General features: G+C 45.7%; 1 protein-coding gene across 9 annotated transcripts in view; it reads left to right on the forward strand.

Annotated features, from left to right (window-relative positions):
* LOC140403578 (adenosine kinase-like) overlaps positions 1-27,925 on the forward strand; it is a 314,037-nt gene that overhangs the window by 15,337 nt on the left and 270,775 nt on the right. For 8 of the 9 annotated variants that reach the window (XM_072491639.1, XM_072491640.1, XM_072491645.1 and 5 more), the window contains exon 2: positions 27,496-27,570. In XM_072491639.1, coding sequence (XP_072347740.1) covers positions 27,496-27,570 — 75 coding nt within the window. Of the gene's footprint in view, positions 1-13,141; positions 13,288-27,495; positions 27,571-27,925 lie in introns of those variants that run through there. The other variant, XM_072491644.1, reaches the window with a different exon arrangement.

A 27,925-nucleotide genomic window follows, 5' to 3' on the forward strand; every position in this document is an offset into this window, starting at 1 on the left:
GTTGGTGTCAGTTCCAGGGTGGTACATTTTTAGATTGTGTGTAGCCAGTTGGCTGTCCATTAATGGATGATAACTGTATACATCGTGTAGCAGAATACTGCAAAAGCATGATCATAAATTCTGCTCCGAGCCCAATGCTTATTGCAGATAATAAGAATAATCCCTTTTTAAACTTTTATTTCTAGTATTAGAATGTACAACCACTTGGTTATTCATTTGTCTTTTGTTCTGCAAGTTTATTTATGTTTATTGTATTTTGTTACATTCTTCCTCGGTATTGAATCTAATTTGGTCCACAAATTTTTAAAATGCATATCTGGTTCTCAAGAGCAAAGCATTTAAAGTTAACAGTGATAACAGCACCAATACTGGAATACTACTTCCTACTGTTGCAACACCCTGGGCTAGTGCGTAATCGATTTCAGTCCCACAGTCCCTGGAGTTCCAACACAAGTGAATTAACAAATAATTTGTATAAAATTTGCGGAATCTTTGGCCTCTTGACTGCTCAACTGTTTTGAAAGTTGAACACAGCCACTGTTTATTTATAACGGGGACAAAGTTGAAATATTCAATACATGTAATGAAATAGTGACCAGCTAATCTATTACTCCCCCCCCCCCCCCCTTTTACCATCCTACCCTCTACCCAACCACACACAAGACAGACACACAGGGGAAGGAGTAAAATGGTAGGGATAAAAATGGAAAAAAGGGAGAAAGTGTCCTTGTTGCTGAGAATTAAATCATTGTGGCCGGCTATCTTCCCAGGACGCGGAGCGTTGAAACCACCAGTTGGATTGCTAGCGAGGATCTTCCGGCAGTAAACATTCAGTCAGAACTTCCAGGCTGTAGGATTTCCTCTGGGGAGTCATTTCACTTTCATTAACCTGGGTCTTTACTCCCAAGAACAGCCTCAGGCTTGTTTAATTCTTATTTGTTTCCAGCTCCACCAGAATGACTTACAGCTTGTCTGAGATATGAATATTTTCTTTGCCCTCTGCTGCCCCCCCCCCCCCCCCTTTGTTCTCAGCCTGGTTTGTACTCTTGGTTTCCAAACTCACTAGAATGTCCTCCAGCTTTACTGAGGAGAAAACAGAGTCTCCAAACGGGTGCCTAAGAGAGATCTATCCTCTCGGGGAGAAACTCAAAAGAGCTTCCTTCACCTCGTTCAAAACAAAACTAAAAACCAGATGACGCCTTCCTGCCTTTGGCAGAATATTCCGGAACGGTCAGCACCAATCAGTATAGACTATTGATTAAGAGCCTGGCAAAGTAAACAGCTCATTGGCCGACAGTCAAGTCCATCAAGATGAGTCATCACTGATGTCAGACCAAACAGCGCATCCTGCTGGAGATTTGTTTATTTTAATTAAAGGTAAAGTCAATCTTAAAGTCCCATTAATTGTCAAGGTACCAAAATTATAAGAGCCAAAACAAAAGAAAATAAAGGGAAAACAGGGTTTAAAGAGGAGGATCCTTACACTACCTTTTATCAGCCTGAGTAGCTACCCGTGCCTCTTTTTTTCTTTTAGTAGCCCGCTGGTTGTACAATGTATTTTTGCCCCCTGTTGATGTTAGTTATGTGCCTACTTGGTAGTACCTTAGCAAAGGCCTGTTGAAAATCCAAATATATTTGCAACTGCATTACCCTTGTCTACAAAGAATTCAAGTAAATTTGGTCAATATTTCTGCCATTTCGCTGTCATCTGAGAGTTTATCTTGTGTATCCTTTAGTGAGCATACCCTATCTTGATTTTTCTTTTGTTATGAATGTGTCTGCAGGCCCCGCATTGGGTGGAGTTAGAGCTGGGGGAGGAGAGGGACCAACGCCCGTTGTGGAGGTTGGATGTGGGACTGCTGGTAGACAAGGAAGTATGCGGGAGGGTGAGGGGGTGTATTGAAAGGTATCTGGAGGCCAACGACAACGGGGAGGTGTAGGTGTGAGCAGTATGGGAGGCGCTGAAGGCGGTGGTCAGGGGAAGAGTTAATCTCCATCAGGGCTCATAGGGTGAAGAGAGAGGGCAGGGAAAGGGAGAGGGTAGTGGGGGAAATTTTACGGGTGGACAGGAGCTATGCAGAGGCTCCTGATGAGAGACTACTCAGGGAGAGACGAAGTCTCCAGACGGAGTTCGACCTGTTGACCACAGGGAAGGCAGTGGCACAGTGGAGGAGGGCACAGGGTGCGATATATGAATATGGGGAGAAGGCGAGCCGGATGCTGGCACATCAGCTCCGTAAGAGGATGGCAGCGAGGGAAATAGGCGGAGACAAAGATGGCAGGGGAACTACGGTGCGGAGTGCGGGGAAAGTGAATGAGGCTTTTAAGACCTTTTATGAGGAACTGTATAGGTCCCAGCCCCCAGGGGGAAAAGAGGGGATGCGGCGATTCTTGGACCAATTGAAGTGGAGGAGCAGGAGGAGGCTGGTATGGGGGCGCCAATTGGGGTGAAGGAGCTGGTTAAAGGACTGGGGAGCATGCAGGCAGGGAAGGCCCCGGGGCCGAATGGGTTCCCGGTGGGGTTTTATAGGAAGTATGTAGACCTGGTAGCCCCGTTGCTGGTAAGGACCTTCAATGAAGCAAGCAAAACCCTGCCCCCGACAATGTCGGAGGCGACGATCTCTTTGATCTTGAAGCGGGATAAGGACCCACTGCAATGTGGGTCGTATAGACCGATCTTGCTCCTTAATGTAGATGCTAAGCTGCTGGCAAAAATGTTGGCCACGAGGATTGAGGACTGTGTCCTGGAGGTGATTCACGAGGACCAGACGGGATTCGTAAAGGGTAGACAGTTAAATACTAATGTGCGAAGGCTCCTAAATGTGATAGTGATGCCATTGGTGGAGGGAGAAGCGGAGATAGTGACAGCCATGGACGCGGAGAAGGCCTTTGATCGGGTAGAGTGGGAGTATCTCTGGGAAGCTTTGAGGAGGTTTGGGTTTGGGGGAGGGTTTATTAGTTGGGTTAAGCTACTGTATAAAGCCCGGTGGCGAGTGTGGTCACGAACTGGCGGAGGTCGGAGTATTTCCGGATGTATCGAGGGACGAGGCAGTGGTGCCCCATGTCCCCTCTGTTTGCATTAGCAATTGAACCTTTGAAAAATGAAATGAAAACTGCTTATTGTCACAAGTAGGCTTCAAATGAAGTTACTGTGAAAAGCCTCTAGTCGCCACATTCCGGCGCCTGTTCGGGGAGGCTGGTACGGGAATTGAACCATGCTGCTGGCCTGCCTGGGTCTGCTTTCAAAGCCAGCGATTTAGCCCTGTGCTAAACAGCCCCTTTGGCCACATGGCGTTAAGGGAGTCGGGGAAATGGAAGCGGGTGGTTCGAGGGGGAGAGGAACATCGAGTGTCGCTGTACGCAGACCACCTGTTGCTGTATGTGACGGATCCAGTGGAGGGGATGGTGGAGGTAATGCAGATCCTACGGGAGTTTGGAGATTTTTCGGGCTATAAGCTCATGTGGGAAAGTGTGAGCTCTTTGTGATCCATCCGGGGGACCAGGGAAGAGGGATAGACGACCTACCGTTGAGGAGGGCGGAAAGGAGCTTCCGATACTTGGGGATTCAGGTAGCTAGGAGCTGGGGGGCACTGCACAAACTTAATTTGACGCAGTTGGTGGAACAGATGGAGGAGGATTTTAAAAGGTGGGACATATTGCCACTCTCGTTGGCGGGTAGGGTACAGTCGGTTAAAATGGTGGTCCTCCCGAGATTTCTTTTTGTATTCCAATGCCTCCCAATTGTGATTACTAAGGCCTTCTTTAAGAGGGTAAGCAGGAGCATTATGGGATTTGTGTGGGCGAGCAAGACCCCATGGGTAAGGAGGGGGTTCTTGGAGCATAGCAGAGATGGAGGAGGGTTGGCGTTGCCGAATTTGGATGGTTACTATTGGGCAGCCAACGTGGCAATGATCCGTAAGTGGGTGATGGAGAGAGAGGGGCGGCATGGAAGAGGTTGGAGATGGTGTCCTGCAAAGGAACGAGCCTGGAGGCGCTGGTCACGGCACCGCTGCCGCTCGCTGACAAGGTACACCACGAGCCCGGTGGTGGCAGCAACGCTAAAGATCTGGGGGCAGTGGAGACGGCACAGGGGTGCGACGGGAGCCTCGGTGTGGTCCCCAATTAGAGACAACCATCGGTTTGTCCCAGGAAGGATGGATGAGGGGTTTCAGAGCTGGCATCGGGCAGGGATTAGAAGAATGGGGGACCTGTTCATTGACGGGACGTTTGCGAGCTTAGGGGCGCTGGAGGAGAAGTTTGGGCTACCCCCGGGAAACGCTTTCAGGTACATGCAAGTGAGGGCGTTTGTGAGGCGGCAGGTGAGGGAATTTCCACTACTCCCGGCACAGGGGATTCAAGATGGGGTGATTTCGAGCGTATGGGTTGGAGAGGGCAAGGTGTCGGCGATATACCAGGAGATGAAAGAAGAGGGAGGAGACTTTGGTAGAGGAGCTGAAGGGTAAATGGGAGGAGGAGTTGGGGGAGGAGATTGAGGAGGGGCTATGGGCTGATGCCCTAAGTTGGGTTAATTTCTCTTCCCCCGTGTGCCAGGCTTAGCCTGATACAATTTAAGGTGGTTCATAGAGCGCATGTGACGGGGGCGAGGCTGAGTAGGTTCTTTGGGGTGGAGGACAGATGTGGGAGGTGCTCAGGAAGTCCGGCGAACCATGTCCATATGTTTTGGTCATGCCCGGCACTGGAGGGGTTCTGGAGGGGAGTGGCGGGAACAGTATCTAAGGTGGTGAAAGTCCGGGTCAAACCAAGCTGGGGGCTAGCACTATTTGGAGTAGTGGACGAGCCGGGAGTGCAGGAGGCGAAGAGGCCGGCATTCTGGCCTTTGCGTCCCTAGTAGCCCGGCAAAGGATCTTGCTAATGTGGAAGGAGGCGAAGCCCCCCAGCGTGGAGGCCTGGATAAATGATATGGCTGGGTTTATCAAGTTGGAAAGGATAAAGTTTGCCTTGAGAGGGTCTGCGCAGGGGTTCTACAGGCAGTGGCAACCGTTCCTAGATCATCTCGCGGAGCGTTAGATGAAGGTCGGACAGCAGCAACAGCAACCCAGGGGGGACATCGTTCGTGGGAGCGGGAAGGGGGGGGGGGGGGGGGAGGGGGGTTTCTCTGGGGGGCATTTGAGCAAGAAAACACATGAATGATCCGGAAACTGACATGTACGGGAAGAATCCAATGTACAAAGTTCTGTATCTCATTGACGTGCCATGTTCATGTCTTGCCACGCAAGTTCTCTTTCTTTTCTTTGTTACGGGGGGGGGGGGGGGGGTTGTTTGTAAGGTGGAAAATATTGTTGAAAAATTCTTAATAAAAACATATTTTAAAAATTTTTTTAAATGAATGTGTCTGCAGATTACTTCATTTTTTATATTCCTTGATAATTTAAGTTCATCTTTCCTCTTTGCTTTCCTATTTCTTTTTGTTATAACTTCTTTAATAGCTCTTATGGCATCCTGTATTGTATTATCTATGTACTTGGTTTGCTTTGGTTTCAGTTTTGACTGTATCTATTTATTCATCCATAGTGTTCCTAAGATGGAATGAATGGAAATTTATTTTCAGTTGCCATGATGAAGGGGCAAGGCTCACAGTGCTAGATGCCACCAAAGTTGGAAACGGTAAAAAAGATGAAGTAAAACAGGTTATATGATGAGATTCTAAGGTAGGAAAGGTGAAAAGGGCTAAAGAGTTCTAGGAAATGTTCAGAGTAGGAACTGGAGTTTGTTTCCAAAATAATGAGAATGATAAGGACCAAACCGAATAGAACATTGGACAATGCATTTGGAGAGTAGAAGAAGTATAAGCTGAAAGATCAGGGAAGACACCGACTGAATTAATGGATGAAATTGAGGAAGCAATAAAATTGCCAAAGTTGATAAGAGTTGGAGCATCTAATAGTTGTCAAAGCTTGTATCCTGCCCAAGACTGTAAGGGTATGCTCATAAAATATGAAAGACTGGTAGAAGTTTGGAAGTCTCTTTCACAATTGGTAATTGATGCAAGACTGATAAATTTTGGTTAAGAGTTAGATGACAGATTAACCATGATCTCACTGAATGCCGGAACAGTCTTCAGGGACTAAATGGACAACTCCTGTTCCTATGTTTCAAAAAGCAGAGTTGAGATCATGGTGAGGATTCCAGTAACTGATCTCTTAGTGGGGGGACAAAATAGAGGAAATTAATTTGGTTGAACCAAGAATTGGTTTTGGTTGTGTACTCTTTGTAACTTGGTGAAGTTCTTTGATTTAATAGCACACGGTATGGTGTTGCCTGTGATTCAATGGCCAGTTGTGGGTCTGAATCACAGCTCTGTGGAGTTGTATTTCGCGTGTTCTGTGTTTTAAGACCAATATTCTGCTACAGCCTCCAGAATCTTTTCCAAGAGACACACCTTGAAGTCAATTAGACACAATGTTGAAATAATTCTCTGCAAATTGGCAACTGCTCTGTTTGGGGGTTTGCAAGAAAGTGACTCACTTTCATTTTTCTCACTTCAGACAAGTTTGAATTTTGATGCTTGGTGTGAGAATTGTATTTAAACAAGTGCTTCTTCCATGGTTTTGCTCATGGTGCATCTGGCAGCTGAAAGGATTTGGAAAGGTTTGAAAGAGACATGCTCAGGGCAGTGGAAGAAGCTTTTTTATTTTTTATTCCTGGAAATACATGAGATTTTCCTTTCCACTGTGGGAACTATTTTGCTTTCTTCGTATTGTCGGTACATTTGTGCTTTTCCCCTTAAAGGGCAGTTAAGGGGAAAATAAATTACATAGAAACAGTAGGGCATTCAATTCCTGATTTTGTTATGCAATTCAATTAGAGCATGGTTGATTTGAACCTCAACTCCATTTATCTACCTTTGTTCCAAATTCCCTGATACCAATACCAAATACAATTTTGATGATCTCAGTCAGCGTCATATGGTTACAAATTTTTCAACAGCAGAGTAATGTACCGATGGTGTTTAAGCAGCATTGTGTTCAATTGTTATCAATTTTAAAGAGAAATCAGGGGGTGCCTACTAGTCCCAGACACTTACTTAAATCTGGGCCTGCAATTGAAGAACAAACCAGACCATAAGCACATTCTGTGGAGAAAGTGAGAGTTAACTGGAGGAATGAGAAGAATCTGCCTCTGAACAGTAAACAAACATAGCTGTTCGAATAAACAAATGTCTAATTTTTAAATTGTGTGTTCCAATTAAAAGACCTAAGTTTTTATATTGGAAAATCCCATAATACAATGTCCAAATTGCTGTCATCCTTGTGATACACTAGGTGGTGCTGATAGGAGTTTCAATGTTAAATAAATAGTTTGAGAAGTCAAATCTAGGTTGTTAGATCGCAGTTAGTATTCTACAGGATGTTCATGTATACATTTTCCCCAGAAATCATAATTGTTTCTGAAAATAATTCAGTCATCATTTTATCCTTCAATCACTGATTTTACTGATATCGAAAATAGGGTTTTAAGCAAAGGACAATCCACCTAACCTGCACATCTTTGGACTGGCGAAATCAAACCCGGGTCACTGGCACTGTGAGGCAGCAGTACTAATCACTGTGCCACCTTCACATCCCATCAAACAATATTGAAGTCCGACTCACAGGCATGGAACAGTGGCGTAAATGTACATGTTTCTTATAGGAGGGCCAGGTATGTGTTATTTGGTCAGGACTTGTTTTTCAACATCTAAAGATGCCCCATGTATTTCGGAAATAAATTAGGTGCTGAAGCACGTTAGTCAGGGCTGGTTTAGCTCAGTGGGCTAGACAGCGGGTTTGTGATGCAGAACAAAGCCAGCAGTGCGGGTTCAATTCCTGTAACAGCTGAGAATTCTGAATTCTCCCTCTATGTGTACCCGAACAGGTGCCGGAATGTGGCGATTAGGGGCTTTTCACAGTAACTTCATTGCAGTGTTAATGTAAGCCTACTTGTGACAATAAAGATTTATTTTTTTATTTACGAGAAAAAGCACGTCTCAAATTTGCTTTATTTTTGCTTTTTTCATTAGGTACTGTCATGTGAGAGTACCTTTAACAAATGGGTGTTTACTACTGCAGTGATGTCAGAAAGTGAGTGGAGCTGGGCTGTCTCAGCTTTTTACTTTAGTTTTTGAGCAGGCTGCAGGGTGTGCTTTAGTTTAGTTTTCAGTGTTGGAGCTGAAGCCACACAGAGCAGGTGTACTGCTGTTCTCTCTGCCATCAAAAGACTATCTCTTGATCATTTGGTGAATTCAGAATTATAAATGTTTTCAGTAGTGACTTTAACCTAACGTGCTTCTGTTAAAAGGTGTTTTTAAGTCGTATGGATGTTGAAAGGAAAACTGAAAGGATTACTTAGTGTTATAGTCTTTTGGGGGTTGCATTTGAATTAATGGTTGCTAAGATGTTCACTATGTTTTAAAAAGGTTAACTTGAGTTCATAGAATAAACATTGTTTTGCTTTAAAAAAAAATACTTTTCCATTTCTGCTGTACCACCTGTAGAGTGGGTGGTGTGCTCCCCATAACACAATCTATTAAAACTTTGGGGTACTAAAAACCCTGGCCCATAACCGTACTAATGTTATTAAAAGGCAGTTAGGAAAACTTTGATCCTGGCCTTTCGTAGCAAAATAATTCCATTGAATTATTGTGTACCCAGAGTTCAGTGGCAGAAATTGCTGCCATTCGTTCACACGCCTGATGTTGGGGGATAGTGGTGAGAAATACCTAGCAGCTTTTTGAGTGTGCACATATATTACATAAAGCTTGTACCTGTAGATGTTCGTATGGGATAGCTAAGGAAAATAAGACTGGACTTTTATTTTTCCAGCAACTCGAGAGCAAATGTCACCTCATTTATATTACAGTGCTTCTTGCAAAGTTAGCATAAATGAATGTGCAAACAACATGTTACAAATGTTCACGTATGATGTATGAAAATTAAGCATTTTCACAATGTGGGTCCTTTATGGATCAGTATGTGTATATGTTATTTCTAAATGAAACATTATAGTGTCTTTAGAGCAGCACTGTAAAATCACGGTTTACCCTTGTACAAACTCAGACTTTAGAGGTCTGACGTGGCTCTGCTTTAATCAACAAATAGGCCTTTGGATCTGCACATCAGTGACAATACAGTTGCAGTATTTTTTTTTTAATTAAAAAAAAAAAAAAAAAAAAAATTTTTTTTATTAAAGGTTTTCATAAAATATCAATAACAAAATGAGAAAGAAAAAAGAACCCAACAGGGTTAAGTACAAAACACAATCTAAAAAAAGCAACCCCCCAAACCCCTCCCCTCCCTGTACATAAATAATAAATTAACATTAACACCCCGACTTAACACAACAGGTGTATAGACCCCCTCAGACCCTCCAGTGTAAATAACATAAACAAAAATAAAGTAAACCCCCCCCCCCACCCCCCGAGCTGCTGCTGCCATTGACCAAAGTCTATCGTCCTGCCAGAAAGTCTAAGAACGGTTGCCACCGCCTAAAGAACCCTTGTACCGACCCTCTCAAGGCGAATTTCACCCTCTCCAATTTAATGAACCCTGCCATATCGCTGATCCAGGATTCCACGCTTGGGGGCCTCGCATCTTTCCACTGAAGGAGAATCCTTCGCCGGGCTACCAGGGACGCAAAGGCCAGAATTCCGGCATCTTTCGCCTCCTGCACTCCCGGCTCCTCTGCCACCCCAAATATTGCGAGCCCCCAGCCCGGTCTGACCCTGGTTCCTACCACCCTCGACACCGTCCTCGCTACACCCTGGGTGTGATTTGCTGGGCTCCCTGAGCACCTAACACACCTTCCCCCCCCCCCCCCCCCCCCCCACAACAAAAACCAGGCTCATCCTTGTCCCGGTCATGTGTGCCCTGTGCAGCACCCTAAACTGTATGAGGCTGAGCCTCGCGCACGAAGAAGAAGAATTCACCCTCCCTAGGGCATCTTCCCACGTCCCCTCTTCGATCTCCTCTCCCAACTCCTCCTCCCACTTTTCAACTCCACCACCGAGGCCTCCTCCTCCTCCTGCATCACTTGGTAAGTTTCCGAGATCTTCCCCACTCCCACCCCCCCCCCCCCCCCCCCGAGAGCACCCTGTCCTGTACTGTGTGTGGCAGTAGCCATGGGAATTCCACCACCTGCCGTCTGGCAAACGCCCTTACCTGTAAGTACCTGAAGGTGATCCCCGGGGGGAGCCCGTACTTCTCCCCCAGCTCACCCAAGCTCGCGAACTTCCCGTCCACAAACAGGTCCCCCAACTTTCGTATCCCTGCCTTGTGCCACCCCAAAAACCCTCCACCTGTTCTTCCTGGGGCGAACCGGTGGTTTCCCCGTAATGGGGTCCACGCCGAGGCCCCAACTTCCCCCCCCTATGCCGTCTCCACTGCCCCCAAATTTTGAGGGTCGCCACCACCACCGGGCTCGTGGTATACCTCCTTGGAGGGAGCGGCAGCGGCGCCGTTGCCAGTGCCCCCAGATTCGTACCCACACAGGACGCCGACTCCAGCCTCTTCCATGCAGCCCCCTCCCCCTCCATCACCCACTTGCGCACCATCGTCGCATTGGCGGCCCAGTAGTACCCACAGAGGTTGGGCAGCACCAGCACCCCCCCCCCCCCCTATCTCTACTCTGCTCCAGGAACACCCTTCTCACCCTCGGAGTCCCTCGCGCCCACACAAACCCCATTTTACTCCTGTTAACCCGCCTGACAAAAGCCTTCGGGATGAACACGGGGAGGCACTGGAACAGGAACAAAAACCTTGGGAGCACCGTCATTTTGATTGACTGCACCCTACCCGCCAAGGACAGCGGCAACGCGTCCCACCTCTTGAACTCCTCCTCCATTTGCTCAACCAGCCTTGTAAAGTTAAGCCTATGCAGGGCCCCCCAGCTCCTGGCCACCTGGACCCCCAAATATCTGAAGCTCCTCTCCGCCCTTTTTAGTGGGAGCTCGCCAATCCCCCTCTCCTGGTCCCCTAGCTGAACTACGAACAGCTCGCTCTTCCCCATATTGAGCTTGTACCCCGAAAAGTCCCCGAATTCCCTAAGGATCCTCATTACCTCTGGCATTCCTCCCACCGGTCCGCCACATACAGCAGCAGGTCATCTGCATAAAGCGACACCCTATGCTCCTCCCCACCCCGCACCAACCCCCTCCAGTTCCTCGACTCTCTCAGTGCCATAGCCAGGGGTTCAGTTGCAGTATTAGTGTTTTGTTCTAGCATCTGCTAGCATCATCAACTTTTATTAATGTGATAAAACAACCGTTCAAGAGAAACGTCAGAGTGCTTCGCTGCATAGGGATTTGAGTAACTTCATGCTTGAATTGCAGAAAACTAGAATGTCGGTACAGCAGGTAATAAATAAGGCAAATGGAATTTTGCTAATTATTGCTGAAGGAATAGAGTGTAAAATAGGGAAACGTTGCTACAACTGTACAAAGAATGAGTGAGACCATACCTGGAGTATTGTGGACAGTTTTGGTCCCCTTCTTGAGGAGGGGTGTAGTTGCAATGCATTGGAGGCAGTTCAGAGGAGGTTCACTAGATTGATTCCAGGTTGATTCCAAGGCTACGGACCTAGTGTTTGAAAATGGGATGAGAATAGACAGGTGCTCGTTGGCCTGCACAAACGAGATGGGCCAAAAGGCCTATTTCTGTGCTGTAAAACTCTGGTTTGTCTTATGAAGAGAGATTGAACACGTTAGGCCTATACCCTCTAGAGTTTAGAAGAATGAGAGGCGATCTAATCGAAGAATATAAGATGATAAAGAGCATTGCCAAAGTAGATGTAAAGCGGTATTTCCCCTTGTTGGATGTTCTAGAACAAGGTCAAAGTTCTAGGATAAGGGGTAGCAGATTTAAAACCGAAATTTCCCCTTGTTGGGTGTTCTAGAACAAGGTCAAAGTTTTAGGATAAGGGGTAGCAGATTTAAAATCGAAATGAGAAATTACTTCTCTGCCTGAATCTGGAATTCAGAATGCAATGGATACCAGGACATTGAGTAAATTTGAGCAGTTAGACATTTTTAATTAGCATGGTGGTACAGTGGTTTGCACTCCCGCCTCACAGCGCCAGGGACCCAGGTTCGATTCCGGCCTTGGGGGACTGTCTGTTTATACTTTCTCCCCATGTTTGTGTGGGTTTCCTCCGGGTGCTCCAGTTTCCACCCAGTCCAAAGATGTGCAGGTTAGGTGGATTGGGCAGGGGATTGGGCCTAAGTAGGATGGTCTTTCACAGGGTCGGTGCAGACTTGATGGGCTGAATGGCCTCCTTCTGCACTGTAGGGATTCTCTGATTGAAAGTTTATGGAGAAGGGGAAGAAAAGTGGAGTTGAGGCAGAGATGAAATCAGCCATGATTGTATTGAATGGCAGAGCTGGCTCGAGGGGCTGAAATGACCATTCCTGTTCCTAGTTCTTATGTTATGCTTTGATGTAAAAGCATGAATTGCCCCATGTTGAACTCTACTGTCAAATCTGTAGCTGCCTTCCAATGCTCGCGGGGAGAAGGGATTAGAGGATTTGGGATGGTTTACTTGTCACTGTATAAATGTTTACACAAGATTGTAAAGAATATTTTCATGCTGATGCCCATTCTTGCTGACACAAGGACCTTGGAAACACTGACATTCGCGGTTCTATAATGCATCATTGCAAACATGTTTCCGCGCTGGTAATTTTTATTTTTCCGGTTGGTGAGTGTATTGAAACCCTTCTCCAAATACCCCGGAGGCTTTCCATGCTCTTGCCTGCAAATGTCCCATTTGTGTGAAAGTTGTAAAAGGGTTTACCGTTCAGTGGTTTGAGAGGCCACAAGGCAGCATAGCGGCGGGTGAGATTGCTGAAATGAAGAATTTTCCGTCAAATTTTAATGAGAAGAACGGCAGGTTTTTTTTGGTCATCTGGGTGTTTTCCACGCTGGGAAAGTGAGGCAACGTTTAATTCGATCGGGCTTGCGAGAATGTTGTTTTTTTTAAAAAAGCTGCAAACCAACCCAAATCACTGAGGAGCTCAAGTGGAAAATGTTTGGGGGTGCGGGGGGCGGAATGGATTGGCCGGAGGCCCGTCAATCCAGTCGCTGTCAGGAGCCTGCGGTGTTGTGAATGGAGGGTGCAGATGAATGGACAGCGGCGGGGGCGGGGTTTCCGCTTCCAGGTTAGTTTGATACATTTCTCGGATGTCAGTTTGCTAAGACACACGAGCTTGAATCGCAAAGAGGCGGCGTGAGGTTCATTCAGGCTGTTTTTTTAAATCCCGCATCCGGCAACCTGATCAACCATGATGTGCTTGAGGTAAATCATCCTTAATTTCGTGTAATTAATTTGGTCGGTGTTGCATTTATTTTACAGTATTTTCTTTTTAATGTCTTGTGGCCCTTTTCCTCCTCTTTGAGTATTTGCAGTTGCAGCCGCTGTCAGTTGCTGTGAATGCAGTTAGTGGATGAAGCGGATAGCAAGTAGGAGACACACTTGATCAAATGTTGCAGCAACCATAGCCGGCGTATTTTATGCGCAGTCTCGTGTCAGGCATTTTCGGGATGTATTACTTGAAGCACCTGTTGCACAGAGGAACGATCCCTTTGCGTACTGACAGTGACAGACCATGATGAAAATCATTGAAGGTTCTATATGTGTCAACCGCCCTACGCTACTCTTCTCCATGTGGGTAGAGGGATTGGGTTTCGCTGCGCGCTCTTCAAATTCACAACTTCACAAATGATCTCTCCACAGGGGAAATGACACCTCCCAAGTTCGGCAGGGTTTGCTGCTCAGTGCACCTCCCTTTTGACGATGGAATCATTCTACATCAGCGCTTGAATCATCAACTCTTTTGACCACGCTCTTGCAAATTGCCTGCTTAAAACGGGACCCAATGCCGAAATTGCATGGTTAGGTACAACAGTTATGTGTCCCAGAAACATTAAATGTTTCCTCATTACCGTGAACTCTTCTCGTTTCTGCTTATGGTTTTGCTTTTCGAATGTCTTTCCGTCTTTAACCCCATTTCCCGACGAAGTTATATCAAGTGCAGTATGTCATGTTTTTAAAGCTGATTATTTCATGTTTTCCGTAGTTTAAAATCCACCCTTCACGCTGTCAGTCACGTTTGGTATGGAAGGGATCCAGACAGCGATTTTTAAGTGTTACGTTATATTTAACCGTTATGCTGAAGTGTGCATAACAGTAACGTCATTGCAGTGTTAATGTGAGCCTATTTGTGACACTAAGAAAGATTATTAGATTATTGTGTTTTAAGAGCAGTTTATTGGATTTTCAGTGAAACAGTTGACTGATAAATAGTGAAACAATTAATAAAAGCAGTGTTTAACTAAATAATCGCATATTGTAAAATGTAATAGTTTAAAGGCTTACACTAGATTTGGCATTATGTGTTGTCAGTGGAACAATAGCATCATGATTCCTCTACCAGTCAGCTAAAATGAAAATATATGGAGAAACTGGATATAGGAATGATAGTGTACTTGTAAAGTTGATGTCTTGTTCTACAACAGCAAAGCTTGAATGCTTTGCATAAATTGTATGCCCCATGCAATGATATTGCCAGATTTAAATTACTCCAATGTATTTACATATATTTTTAAATAGCACCTGCTGTGGAGCTGATGTGAGTAGTGACTCCTCTGTCTTTATGTTTGATGTTCTAGCAGTTAATGACAGTCAAACTATTATCAGTTTTATGATAATTCCACAATATCATTAATTGTGGTACAGTACGAAGTCTTACAACACCAGGTTAAAGTCCAACAGATTTGTTTCGATGTCACTAGCTTTCGGAGCGCTGCTCCTTCCTCAGGTTAATGAAGAGGTATGTTCCAGAAACACATATATAGACAAATTCAAAGATGCCAAACAATGCTTGGAATGCGACCATTAGCAGGTGATTAAATCTTTACAGATCCAGAGATGGGGTAACCCCAGGTTAAAGAGGTGTGAATTGCATCAAGCCATGACAGTTGGTAGGATTTCGCAGGCCAGATGGTGGGGGATGAATGTAATGTGACATGAATCCCAGGTCCCGGTTGAGGCCGCACTCATGTGTGCGGAACTTGGCTACAAGTTTCTGCTTGGCGATTCTGCCTTGTTGCGCGTCTCCACATCATTAATTGTGGTATTAGAGCTCCATCTAAGTTACTTTGTGTATACAGTAGATTGCCCAAAAATATGTTCATAGCTTTATAAAATGGTTCAAAGAAGGAGACCTGTTTCCAGCTCTCCAAGCATGACTTCAATTTTAAAGATTGGAGACTGTTGAGGAAGCTTGATCAATTTTTCAGGCACTTCAATTCTGATTTGGGTTCACAGATAACTCCTGACACGTTAATACCTGGAGCAAAAGGTGTTCCTGAGAAAGATGGAGAGTAATGCATGTTCATAATGAGTTTTTCTGTTGTGTGTCCAAATCCCAAACACTACTCAAGAACAAAGCTGAGCAATGATATAATGTCATGTTCCATGAAGGGATGGAATATTGGTCTCCTTTGCAATTCCCAACACAGTCCGCTCCTGACCTAATTTGTATATTGGTCAAATGCCATACAACACTCCAGATTCGAGAGGCAACAGACAAATGTAAAGTAATTTGCATACATCTCCTAATGGCGAGTGAATGTAGGTCCGTAAACAGGGCATGGTGTGAGTTAGGAAGCTAGAAGAGAATTTGAAACTAACGGCAACTATGGTTTGCAACTTAAATCTTTCCATTGTGTTTAAAGTTTTTTGATAGTTATGGTGTTGCTAATTTTTGGTTGGTTCAACTTGCTGTTTTATAACCTTTGCTCTAGAGTCGCCAGGTATCTTTACGATACCACCACGAGGTTCAAGTACTGATCAATAACTCAACACACCAATTAGTAAGATTCAAATCAAAACACATTTATTATACACAGTAAATCACTACTCATGCATAAACTCTACTTTCTAGACTATTCTCTATCACTAAAAGGCCTATACTTAACTTTGGACTGGCCCACCAGATCAGGGGAACAAATGGCCTCTCGTTTGGGTTCTGAAACTGCAGGATTCAAAAGCTGGTATGGACTGGTAGCTTGGAGCGCCTATCTCGTAGCATGCGTTGACTGGCGACTTACTTGGTGCGGCAGCTTGGGCACTTCACTCTCAAGGGTTGATTCGCTGCTGAGTGACCCTGCCAAGAAGACCGATTTGAACTTGGGGGCTTTACTTTATAGTCCCCAGGGGCTTCCCGCCCTTCGGGGCGGACCCCGTACCTGGTTCCAAATGATTGGACTGCGTTCCGATCATCTGGATCGATTTCTCCAATACTGGAGTTGTTCCCTGATCGCTGGGTGGTCCCTAAATGTCCGTTGGCCTTCCTTTGTCTTGGCTCCTGCTGGCGCCGAGGAGTCTGGCTTGGCTTTATTCACCTTAAGTGTTGCGATTGTGCCTTGGAATCGCTCATTACTATGCAGGTGGCTGCTGGTTTCAGTGCTGTCTGGTTTTTGCAAATTTCAATACACATGATTTCTGCACTTGCTCAATTTTGCCTGTGTTGGCTGAATTTCCCTTCAGTCTTTGCGGTTCTCCATTTTAAGTCGGGAAGTGGCCAACCCAGGTTGCTACACACCCTCCTTGTGATCCCTAACGCGAAGCGTGAAGGATCACATAACTGCGGTGTCTTCATTCCCTGACCCAGCGAGCACTCTTCCGTGGCCTCTACACTGACCATGACTATGCAGTGAAAAATTTTAACATTCTAAGTGGCGCTATGTCAAAACAGGGACATGCATTACAAAATTTAAAAAACAGTACCTCTAACTGTCCTCAATAAACTACACTCACTAAACATTCAGTCATACTAACTTCCTAAACAATACAAAATAACAACAGCATTTACATTTTCCCTGGCTTGGCAGTCAAGCACGGGTGTACAATATTTCCATTTCTTTATTTACAAAAGATGCAACACAAATGGTCTTTATTGTAGATCAAGGGGTTCGGGGGTCTGGTGAAAACCGAAAATAGGGGATCTCATTCTGTACACCGGGGTGCTAGTGCGGTAGGCTCTCCTTCGCCATTTCCTCATGCAGATAGTCTGCACGATGCTGCAGAGTATCGCCAACACGAATAGGGATTCGACTACGTAGGAAAGGGAGTACCATGTTATGAGCTTATGACACCATGACGGCGTGGTGTTGCCTGTTACTGGGTTCTGGGTGCTATGGGGAAGTGAATCATTAACGGCCGGGAGGGGTGGGGGGTTGGGATCAGGGGGTTCGCGTTTGCGCGCAACCGAATACACATCATAATGGTGGTGATCAACACAGAGGATGTCCTCATTGTTCTTCTTCTTTCTCTTCTCTTCTCTTCCTTTCCATTTCGTCTCTTTTCCTGGAGCTTCTGGGGTTCTATGGATCAAGCATAGTGTCTGTTACTATCTTGGTTAATATCTCGTGCTTTAGTATGTCTGTCCTTTAGTGCCAGTTCTCCCTTTACAATTTGTCACCATGTGTGACTCCCTCATTCTTTTTTTAAAACCGAATATTCCGGACAAGACACACACAAAAAAAAATACTGAAACAGTGCGAGCCGTCTAAGGGTCTAAGCCGTCTAAGCAACCTAAGGGTTGCCTGAAAACATAACACAACTTTTTGAACCAAGAGTGCCAAAATGAGGTGCACATGGGCCACGACGGGTAAGATTTGGATGGAATCCCGGGTAGGATGGCGATCAATGCCGTATGTGCTCTACCCAAGCGTAGCTGACCAGAGGGGGGGGGGTCCTCAGGCAGGGCGGAGACCAATGCCGTTTCTCCACTGCCTGAGCAACCGACAAGAACGGGCAAAAATGTAGTCATCGTGGGGGTTGCCGTATTGGTTCTACCTTTGAACCAGAAGAGCAGTTATGAACGGGGGTCTGGCAAGCTCTCAGCGGTTTCTGCCGATGAGCGTGCTGGCAAGTTCTCATAGGTTTCGGCCGAAGAATATGGCGTGTGGCCGTGGAAAAATTTCCGATCTTACGTACAACACCAACAATAACAGTAACAAACAACATTAAACATGCTGCAGGTTCCACCAGAAAGGACACCGTTTTCTCCCAAGCGGTTCCTTTTTAAAACATCATCTGGACACCTCAGTTATCAGTTGCGAACAGGGTCGCAAAGGGGTTCTCGCTTTGGGAGTCAGACTCAAAGTCGTCAACCTCTCCTGGATGCCATACTCTTGAATGTATAAAGGCTGATAGGGCTGCATGGTGTGATTTGGAGTCCATCTCGTCGTTCCGGACGAGCTTGAATGAATTATCGCGGTGCCAAAAGGTGGTGTCTAGTTCTGTGGGGATGGAATCGTCATCGTAAGGCGGTGGAGTTTGTTCAGGAATGTGATGAGGAAGGGATCACTCGAATCGTGGTCAGATTCGCTGGGTGTGGGTCCTGTTGCCTGGGGATAGTAGGGAGCCGTGCTGTGGCTATTGTCTGAGTCACAGTCGCTGTCGCTGCTGTCTGTGGGCGTTCCGGGCGGAGTCTAGAGGTCGGGGGTGGAGTCAAGGGCGCGTCCGTGGATGTGGTGGGCGTGTTGGGGGAGGGTAGGGATATGTTGGCTGTGGGCGGGGTGTGGTCTGCTGTGTCGAGCATGACGTGGTGTGCGTGATTGACCTGTGGGCCATATGCCTTAAGCTGGTTCATATGGAACCCCACACACTTTCCGTTGGGGTACTTAATTTTATAGACGGAGGGGCTTACTTTGTCCGCAATGGAGTACGGACCCGAATACTTCGGTGACAGGAATGTGCTGGGGTTGAAATTGTAAATTGAGAGCATGACCTGCTGTCCTACCTCAAACTCAGTCGCATGCACTGTCTTGTCGAAACAGGCTTTGCTCTGTTTCTTCCTGGTGCCTAATTTTACTGCGGCTGCTAGCTGAGCCGTTTTCGCATTTTCCACTAACTGTTTGACTGCGTTCTCGTGTGAGGGCCATCTCTTCGGGGCTGGTCAAGTCCAGTCCTAATAAAAATTCTGTGCCATTCATGGGGCGTCCGGTCATGAGAGTGCGTGGAGTGTAACCTGTGGAAGTTGAGACAGTATTTCTCAAAAACATCAGCGCAAAAGGGAGGACTGAATCCCAAGTGGTGTTGTTTTGTTGGACCATTTTTCTGAGGCTGGCTTTTAGGGTCCGATTCATGCGCTCCACGATACCACTTGACTGGGGGTGGTATGCGATGTGGAATTTTTGGGTAATGCCAAATATCGTGAGGACGTTCTTCATGACACGTCCCGTAAAATGGGAACCTTGGTCGGATTCAATGCTGCGGGCGAGTCCCCATCTCGTAAAGATGTCGTGGGTTAAGATCTTTGCGGTGGTCTTTGCCGTGTTCGTTCAGGATGAGAATGCCTCTACCCAATCGTAAAAGTGTCTATGACGACTAATACGTACTTGTAATCATTCCTGCAAGGGGGCAATGGTCCTATAAAATCGATCTGGAGGTTAGTCCAGGGGCCGTTAATGGGGCGGGTGTGGCTAAGTTGAGCTTTCTTTGCGTATCTGTCCGGATTGTTGTGGGCACAGATAAGGCAATTCTCAACTTAGTGCGTTACGTCTTCTTTTAAACTTGGCCACCAACAGAGCTGCCTGAGGTGGGCTGTAGTGGGATCAATTCCCTGATGTCCATGACTGTCATGGAATAAACAAATAAGTTGATTCCTGTCCTGTTCAGGAACCACATAAAGGGTGTCTTTTAACACCACACCGTCGTGTGTGGTCAGTGCATTTTTAAACCTATCATAGGGTGCTGGAAATTTTCCTTTCAAAATCTCCCCGAGATTGCTATCCTGCTTCTGGACCTGCACTAAATCCTCGATATTAGTCTGTGAGACCTGAACTGCATTCACTGGTGCGCTTTCGGGGGTGTCCAAAAATATCCATGCCTGATGGGGTTTAGTCCGGTTATGTAAGAAAAATACTGAACTGCCCAGAATACTGCGAGCAGGTGCCTGTCACAGGCCGAAAATCCCTGCTCTAAAAGTCTGGAGGCGGAAGCCACGGGTCATAATTGTTCGTGCCGTTCCTGGAGGAGCACAGCCGAAAGGGTGGGGTCGGTGCTAGCTATCTCTATAGCGTAGGGGGAAAGCGGGTCTGGAACCCGTAGTGCGGGGGCTGCAATGAGGGCTCTTTTCAAAGCATCCACAGCATCCGTATGCTGCGGAAGCCATTCCCAAGGGGCTCCTTTCTTTAGGAGTTCCGAGAGGGGTGCTGCCTTGCTGGCGAAACCGTCAATGTTTCGGCAGTAGCCAACCAGTCCTAAAAACAACTGGAGGGCTGAAACATTCTGGGGAAGGGGCAATTTAGCAATCGAGTCAATTCTTTTGTGCTCTATCTCGCGTTTACCGTGCGTGATAATTGTACCCAAATATATCACTAAGTTTTCCAAAATCTGGGCCTTTTTGGGGTTTACTTTGCAACCAATTTTCTGTAGGAGTTCCAGGAGTTTGGCCAGAAGCTCGATGTGCTCTGCCTTGGTGTCTGTCTGCAGTAATAGGTCGTCCACATACTGGACCAGACATTCGGGGCGAGAAAATTTTGACAAACCATTTGCCAGCTGTCGGTGGAAAATGGAGGGGGAGTTGTGGAATCCTTGTGGAAGGCATGTCCACGTGTACTGCTGATTTTTAAAAGTGAAGACAAATTTGTATTGGCAAGCTTTTGCCAAATGAATGGACCAGAATCCATTACTGACGTCCAAAACCGTAAAGTATTGTGAGTTGAGTCCCTGTTTGAGCATGGTCTCGGGACTTGTGGCTACCGTGGGGGCTGCTGCGGGGGTGACTTTGTTGAGTTCCCGGTAATCGATGGTCAGTCGCCATGATCCATCGGGCTTTCTCACTGGCCAAATCGGGGCATTATTAGTGGAGGCTACTGATCTAAGTACGCCCTGCTCTAATAAGCTGTTGATTACCTTTGAGATTTCTCCCTCTGCCTCTTGGGGAAATCCCTATTGCTTTTGGGGTCTAGGGTCAGTTCCTGTGATTTGAACGGAACCAGTCATCTGGCCACAGTCGTGTTTGTGGGTCGCGAATGCTGTCCTGTGCTTCTGCAGAACTGCCCTAACCTGCTTGTCTGTGTTAATTGTGGTCGGGTCAAACCAAAATTCGCCGACTGCGCTGATCTTGTTTGTGTATTCACCTATTGTGAGCGTTGCGGGGGCTCTTGCGGATTTTGCCATTCTCCAAACACATTGGTTTACCGGATCAAATGAAAGGTGGTGGGAGTTCATAAAGTCAATTCCCAAAATGTGTTCTGCTGTGTGGGGTAGATCGACTAAAACTATGGGGTGCTCTGTCGTTATATTGCTCATCTGAATGGGCACAGGGGCTGTGATGTGTCCCTGCTGTGAGTGGCCTGTGAAGCCGCTGAGGGTGATGGTGGCTGTAGTGGGCCACGTGTCTTTCTGGAATATGGTGGAGGAATTGATTGTGGTGCGGGACCCTCCTGTGTCCCAGAGAAATTCGATGGGCTGTCCCCGTATCGTTGCTGCAACTACTGGTCGGCCGGACCTATCCCAGAGGATGTCGCAGACCCAACTGGGGAAGCCCGAACACCGTCAGTCCGTTCTGTTCAGATCCGTCTGGTCTGTACGGGTGCTCACACCTATGTATGGGCTCTGTCCTATTCTTATTCAGAGTGCTCGCTTGCTGGGCTCTCTGTGGCTTTCGTGGGGCATTGCATTCTGGTGCAAAGTGTCCTCACTGTCCACAGTTGTAACACTCCTGTGGCTTTTGTGGGGGGCTGTTCCTGCCTTTGTTCACCCATGCGGGGTTCTGGTGCGTTTTCACCGCTTGTATGTCTGCTTCTGCCTGCTGTTCTTCGGGTTTCCTAACTGCGGGTTTGTTTTGTACAGACACGGGCGCGGGACAATCTTTTTAAACCCCATTTCTCATTGTGGGCTTCCTCTGAGGGGTCATAATTCGTACAGGCTTTTTGTCCTGCCTCTGTGGCATGGGAGATAAGGGTGCGGGTCCATTTGGCCATACCGTCTTGGGACAAATGAGCACGTTCTAAATTACCGAAAACTGCTGTGAAATGAATATGCAGGCGTCCAGCAAATGCTGTGGGGTGTTCTGTCTTTTTCTGCCTGCACTTATTCAGGCCTTCTACGGGGTCACCTCTGTTGTAGCCGATCGCGTCTAGGATCGCTGCGTGCATCTCTGCAAGGGTGCCTCCTCCTACATTCTGTGGGTCGGGAAGGGCTGCTACGACTGAAGGGTCTACACTCAAAACTGTGAGCTTCACTTGCTCACGCTCGTCCAGGCCGTACATGGTCGCCTGCTGCTTTACTCTAGCAAAGTAGTGGTGGGGGTCTGAGGTGGGGAGGAACGGTGTGATTTTCTCGCACGCGTCCCATAATTGGGTCACAGTTAAGGGGGTGGTATAAAGAAATTCTGTATCTCCGTCCGATGTGACTGTGCGGTGGGTGGTTACTGGATTCATTGGTGCCTGAACTATCTGCAATAAGGGGGGTTGGGGTGCTTTTCTCTTCTGGAGCTTTCCTTACGCACATGTTCCCTGAACATATCTATGCGCGGTCTCATTTAATTCTTCCTAATCTGGGCCGTCTTCTGTATCTAACTGGGATCCAAAGGCGCTGTGGAATCCATTCTGAACTGAAAGCAAAGACTGCAGTTATGCAATCTGCTTCCGGCACTTTGCGTGATCTAATGAGTTTTGTCTCTGCTCCGTGGTGGCAGCATGGAGTGCTCGTAATGATGCTTTCAGGTCGCTACACTGCCTTTGCAATGCCTCTACCTGTTTCTCTGTTTCCTCTCTCACCAGGACTGCACGTTGCATGTCCTGATAGGCCTTTTCGTACTGTGTCTGGAAGCTGCTTAGGTGCGCCAGACAAGACTGGTGTGCCCACTTGGCATCATCCACCTCTCCGTTCTTTGCTGCTAACTTCCTTCTCAACTCTTATGTTCTCTTTCTCAACCTCACTTTCATCGACCTTGCTCATTTGATGTACTCCTTCTATCTCTTTACGGAGCGTCCGCACGATCTCCTCTGTGCCTCGCAATTGTGCCAGACAGGACACGATTGCCATCAGCTTGCGAGCTTTTCCTAATCTTTTATGAATCTCTGACAGGTTCTCCCACCAAGTATGTCCTATACTCCTGGGTCCTGTTTCCTCATTGTCACAGAATTCACTAAAAAGCGGCTATCCTTTCCCTTTGAGATATTTCCTGATTTCCTCTTCCAAAACGGGAAACTGACCTACTCTACTGTTGGTCACTGTGACCACGAATTCTTCAGGGTTCATGAGGCGTTGCATTGCCTGCATTGCCATCTTTCCTCTCTAAATACTCTCTTAAAATTTGGAACGAGGGGTATTAAGGCGGTGCTGTAATTACGGGTGCGGCTTTCGCTATTTTCCGGAATACAAACTCACAACAGTTTTTCGCAACAAAAATCTATCAGTTTTACCTTGTAGCCCTGTTAGTTACGCATGCATTAAAACACTTCCGAATTATGAGGATTGATCAGAACTGCTTGAACACTTGTGGTTTTTCTGTTCCCAATTGGATTCTAATTCAAATTTTTGGGTTCTCCCGGAGTGGATAAGCCACTTCTAAGTTGGGTCCCGTCAGATGTCGCCAGTAATATGTTGCTAACTTTTGGTTGGTTCAATTTGCTCTGTTTTATAACGTTTGCTCTAGAGTCGCCAGGTATCTTTATGATACCGCCACGAGGTTCAAGTTCAAGTACTGATCATTAACTCAACACACCAATTAGTAAGATTCAAATCAAAACACATTTATTATACACGGTAAATCACTACTCATGCACAAACTCTACTTTCTAGACTATTTTCTATCACTAAAAGGTCTATACTTAGCATTGGACTGGCCCACCAGGTCAGGGGAACAAATGGCCTTTTGTTCCGGTTCTGAAACTGCAGGATTCAAAAGCTGGTATGGACTGGTAGCTAGGAGCGCCTATCTCGTAGCGTGCGTTGACTGGAGACTTACTTGGTTGGTGCGGCAGCTTGGGCAGATCTCTCTCAAGGGTTGATTCGCTGCTGAGTGACCCTGTCAAGAAGACCGATTTGAACTTGGGGGCTTTACTTTATAGTCCCCAGGGGCTTCCCGCCCTTCGGGGTGGACCCCATACCTGGATTCAAATGATTGGACTGCTTTCCGATCATTTGGATCGATTTCTCCAATACTGTTACCTGATTGCTGGGCGGTCCCTAAATGTCCTTTGGCCTTCCTTTGTCGTGGCTCCTGCTGGCGCCGAGGAGTCTGGCTTGGCTTTATTCACCTTAAGTGTTGCGATTGTGCCTTGGAATCGCTCATTATTATGCAGATGGCTGCTGGTTTCAGTGCTGTCTGGGTTTTGCAAGTTTCAATACACATGATTTCTGCACTTGCTCAATTTTGCCTGTGTTGGCTGAATTTCCCTTCAGTCTTTGCGGTTCTCCATTTTAAGTCGGGAAGTGGCCAACCCAGGTGGCTACAATGTCTAAGCTGTAGTTGTACAAAAAAAATAATAATTATCCCACTTTTCCTCTGACGAGAATCTTAACCTTCATCAGACCCTTTTTTCTTGTCACACTCTAATAAATTGTAAATGAAAGCTCAAGATCTTTGTAGGTCTCTAGTCACCTGTGCTGACCTTGATAATTCATTATGTCCGGATAAGTTATTGTGAACAAGACATTCAGACTGAGATAGTTCCTGTCAAAACACTAATGCCAACTTGTTGACCACCTGGGGCCTGTTGTTTCAAAGTATACGTACAAAGGTTTTGTTGAACAGGCATGAATCAAACGTCCTGCATTTTTTTTTCAAACTTGGAGTACCCAATTATTTTTCTCTAATTAAGGGGCAATTTAATGTGGCCAATCCACCTAACCTGAACATCTTTGGATTGTGGGGGTGAAACCCACGCAGACGCGGAGAGAATGTGCAAACTCCGGTGACCCGGGGACGGGATCAAACCCGGGTCCTCAGTGCGCCGTAGATAGCAGTGGTAAGCACTGTGCCACCGGCCGCCCCTCATACATCCTGCATCACCGCAAAATCCGTAATCATACGTGATTAAATCAAATCATGAATCTCTGTTTATGCACAAAACCTTGCAATATAGGTTGCAAAGTTCTGGGGAAGCTTTTAATTTTTTTGCGGAGTGCAAGGTGGGAAGCCATTCTCGGTCTTTATTTTGTCTTTAGCTTATTATTGTATCTTTCTTGCTCTATGAACTCTTTCTCTCTCCACTCTCTAACAGTCTTGTCTCTTTCCCTTATTTTATCTGTCTCTCTTGCTCTCGGTCATTCTTTCTTTCTCATTCTTTCTTTTACTCCCTCCATTTTCCTCTTTTTCTCTTGCATCTTTTAACGTTGCTTCCTTCCGTTGCAAGTGTCAAGGCCAGTAAAGATTTTTTTTTCACTCATCTGACCTGGCTTATAGGTCATGGATAGATAGGCTCCTGAATAATTGGGCACATTTTGGTCTCAAAGGGAGACCCTGAAGATGAAACGCTGAGTTTAGTACCATCTCTGGCAGGAGTTGATTTGATGTCCCATCCGAATGATGTCACCCCTGATAATGGATACTTAGACTGCACTGGAGCTTATGTCTACTTTGTATGTTTAAGTCCATTGTGGGACTTCACTTGCACTGGAAAGGAGCAACCAGCTAAAACTAATAATATAAAACTGCTATGTAAGTAAGAAAATAAAGCTCCAAACACATGAAGATTCATTTAGTTTATTTTGCTATACCTTTGCTTGTGGTGTCTAATTTGCACAAGGTCTGTTAATTGGCGTATGTGCTCTAGTAGTGCTAATAATGTTATTATACAGGGAGCTGCAAATTCTTGAAAATGTCTGAATTAACGCTTCATTGTATGTATCAGCTTTTTGGTTTATGACAGTTCCATCTGTCTGCGATTTTTATCCTAACTTTTCATTGGAACATTAGACTTACTCTTTTAAAAAATGCACTAAATTTCAAATTAAATGTTTTCAGTTTATGCCAAATTAATCCTGTTTTCTACCTTCCACGTGTGAGTTAGTTCCGCAACATCCTCCGCAAACAAAAATGTAAATCGTGATTCAGAGTCATTAAACTTGGCACAGTTTAATGAAGAAGACTGTATTGCTTCAGCACAAAATTGACTCTGCACCAAAATGGAATAATCTTATTTGGTTAATGTCCGGTTCGGATTCATGATGGCACAGTGGTTAGCACTACTGCCTCAGTGCCAGCGCCAGGGACCCAGATTTAATTCCAGCCTCTGCTATCTGTGTGGAGTTTGCACATTCTCCCCGTGTCTGCATGGGTTTCCTCCGGGTGCTCCAGTTTCCTTCCACAGTCCAAAGATGTGCAGGTTTGGTGGATTGGCTATGCTAAACAGCTCCAGGGTCCCAGGTTCGATTCGCGGCTTGGGTTACTGTCTGTGTGAAGTCTGCACGTTCTCCCCGTGTCTGCGTGGGTTTCCTCCGTGTGCTCTGGTTTCCTCCAACAAGTCCCGAAAAACGTGCTGTTAGGTAATTTGGACATTGAGTTCTCCCTCTGTTTACCCAAACAGGTGCTGGAATGTGGAGACTAGGGGCTTTTCACAGTAACTTCATTGCAGTGTATGGAAGCGTACTTGTGACAATGAAGATTATTATTAAAATTGCCCCTTTGTGGCCAAAGATGTGCAGGTTGGGTGGGGTTACGGGAATAGGACAGGTATGTGTGGGCCTAGGTAGGCTGCTTTTTCAGAGGGTCTGTGAAGACTCAATGGGCTCCTTCTGCACTTTAGGGATTCTCTGGATGATTTCCGTAATGGTCAGTGAAAGATTTTGTGTGAAGGTGATGTACACAGTGTGATGGGGCCAAAAGAAAATGTCAAAGGGATTTACAGGAACTTGTATTCATGACACATATTTCTATGTCTGTTAAATATTCCTCTGAATCAAACATTTTAATGCTACAATTGGAAGAAGTTTGTTGATGGTTTCACTTGCTAATGTTTTTTTCTTTTCTTTTCTTTTTCCTAACCTTCATTCCTGGACACTGTTTCCCAGTGTAAATGCTAACTATTTTTAAGCGCTTTGTCTTGCTGATGGCCGAAATGAGATGGATCCATACCAACCAATTCAGTTAGAAATTGCATGGAATTAAGCTGCCGAAACTAGTGGAATGCAGAATTATGAATATTTATTATGATTAACATTGTTGAAATGAGATTGCTTGGAACATTCTAAAACCAGCGTATTAACTTTAACACTGATTACTCCCAAGGGCTTTTTTTCTCCAAATAGTAAGTGTAAAATGATGAATTGTGATGAGGTTTTCTTCAGAGTCAGTTCCCTGTGCGTCTTCCAGTGAAAGTGTTTCCTGATTCCTGATTTATATCTTCAAGCCTTTCAAAAAATAAAACTGGGAATCCTAGCACTTGTCATGGTTTTCTATTCTGATTTTTAGGAAAAGTTACAAGTTCCACTGAACTGGGACAGCAAACTTATAATGATATTGTGCATTGTTTTCAGACAAAATGTGCTATTTGGGATGGGAAACCCCCTTCTTGACATCTGTGCTGTTGTAGACAAGGATTTCCTTGACAAGTAAGTTTCCAAGATACATTGATTATATTTTGAGTCAATAATAACATTTGTGGATGTTAAGTAATGGGTTAAGAGAAATTCCAATTAGTTCTCTCATTTATGTTAAGTATCCAATAATTGACACTGATCTGTAAAAGGGACTTCAGGTCGCCTTTATGTTAGGTGATATGATGATAGAATTTTGTTGCAGGGTCTGTTAAAGTGAAATAAAGGTGTTGGTGAAAAGGAGCAGAACCGTTGACTATACAACAGCAGCTAAACATCTAACAGTGGATCATGTCAAAAGAGTGATATGGACTAAGTTGAATTTTGAGACAGAAATATAATAGAACCTAGAACCTGCGGAGTAAATGTG

This window comes from Scyliorhinus torazame, chromosome 28 (assembly GCF_047496885.1).
Source record: "Scyliorhinus torazame isolate Kashiwa2021f chromosome 28, sScyTor2.1, whole genome shotgun sequence".
Taxonomy (NCBI): Eukaryota; Metazoa; Chordata; class Chondrichthyes; order Carcharhiniformes; family Scyliorhinidae; genus Scyliorhinus; species Scyliorhinus torazame.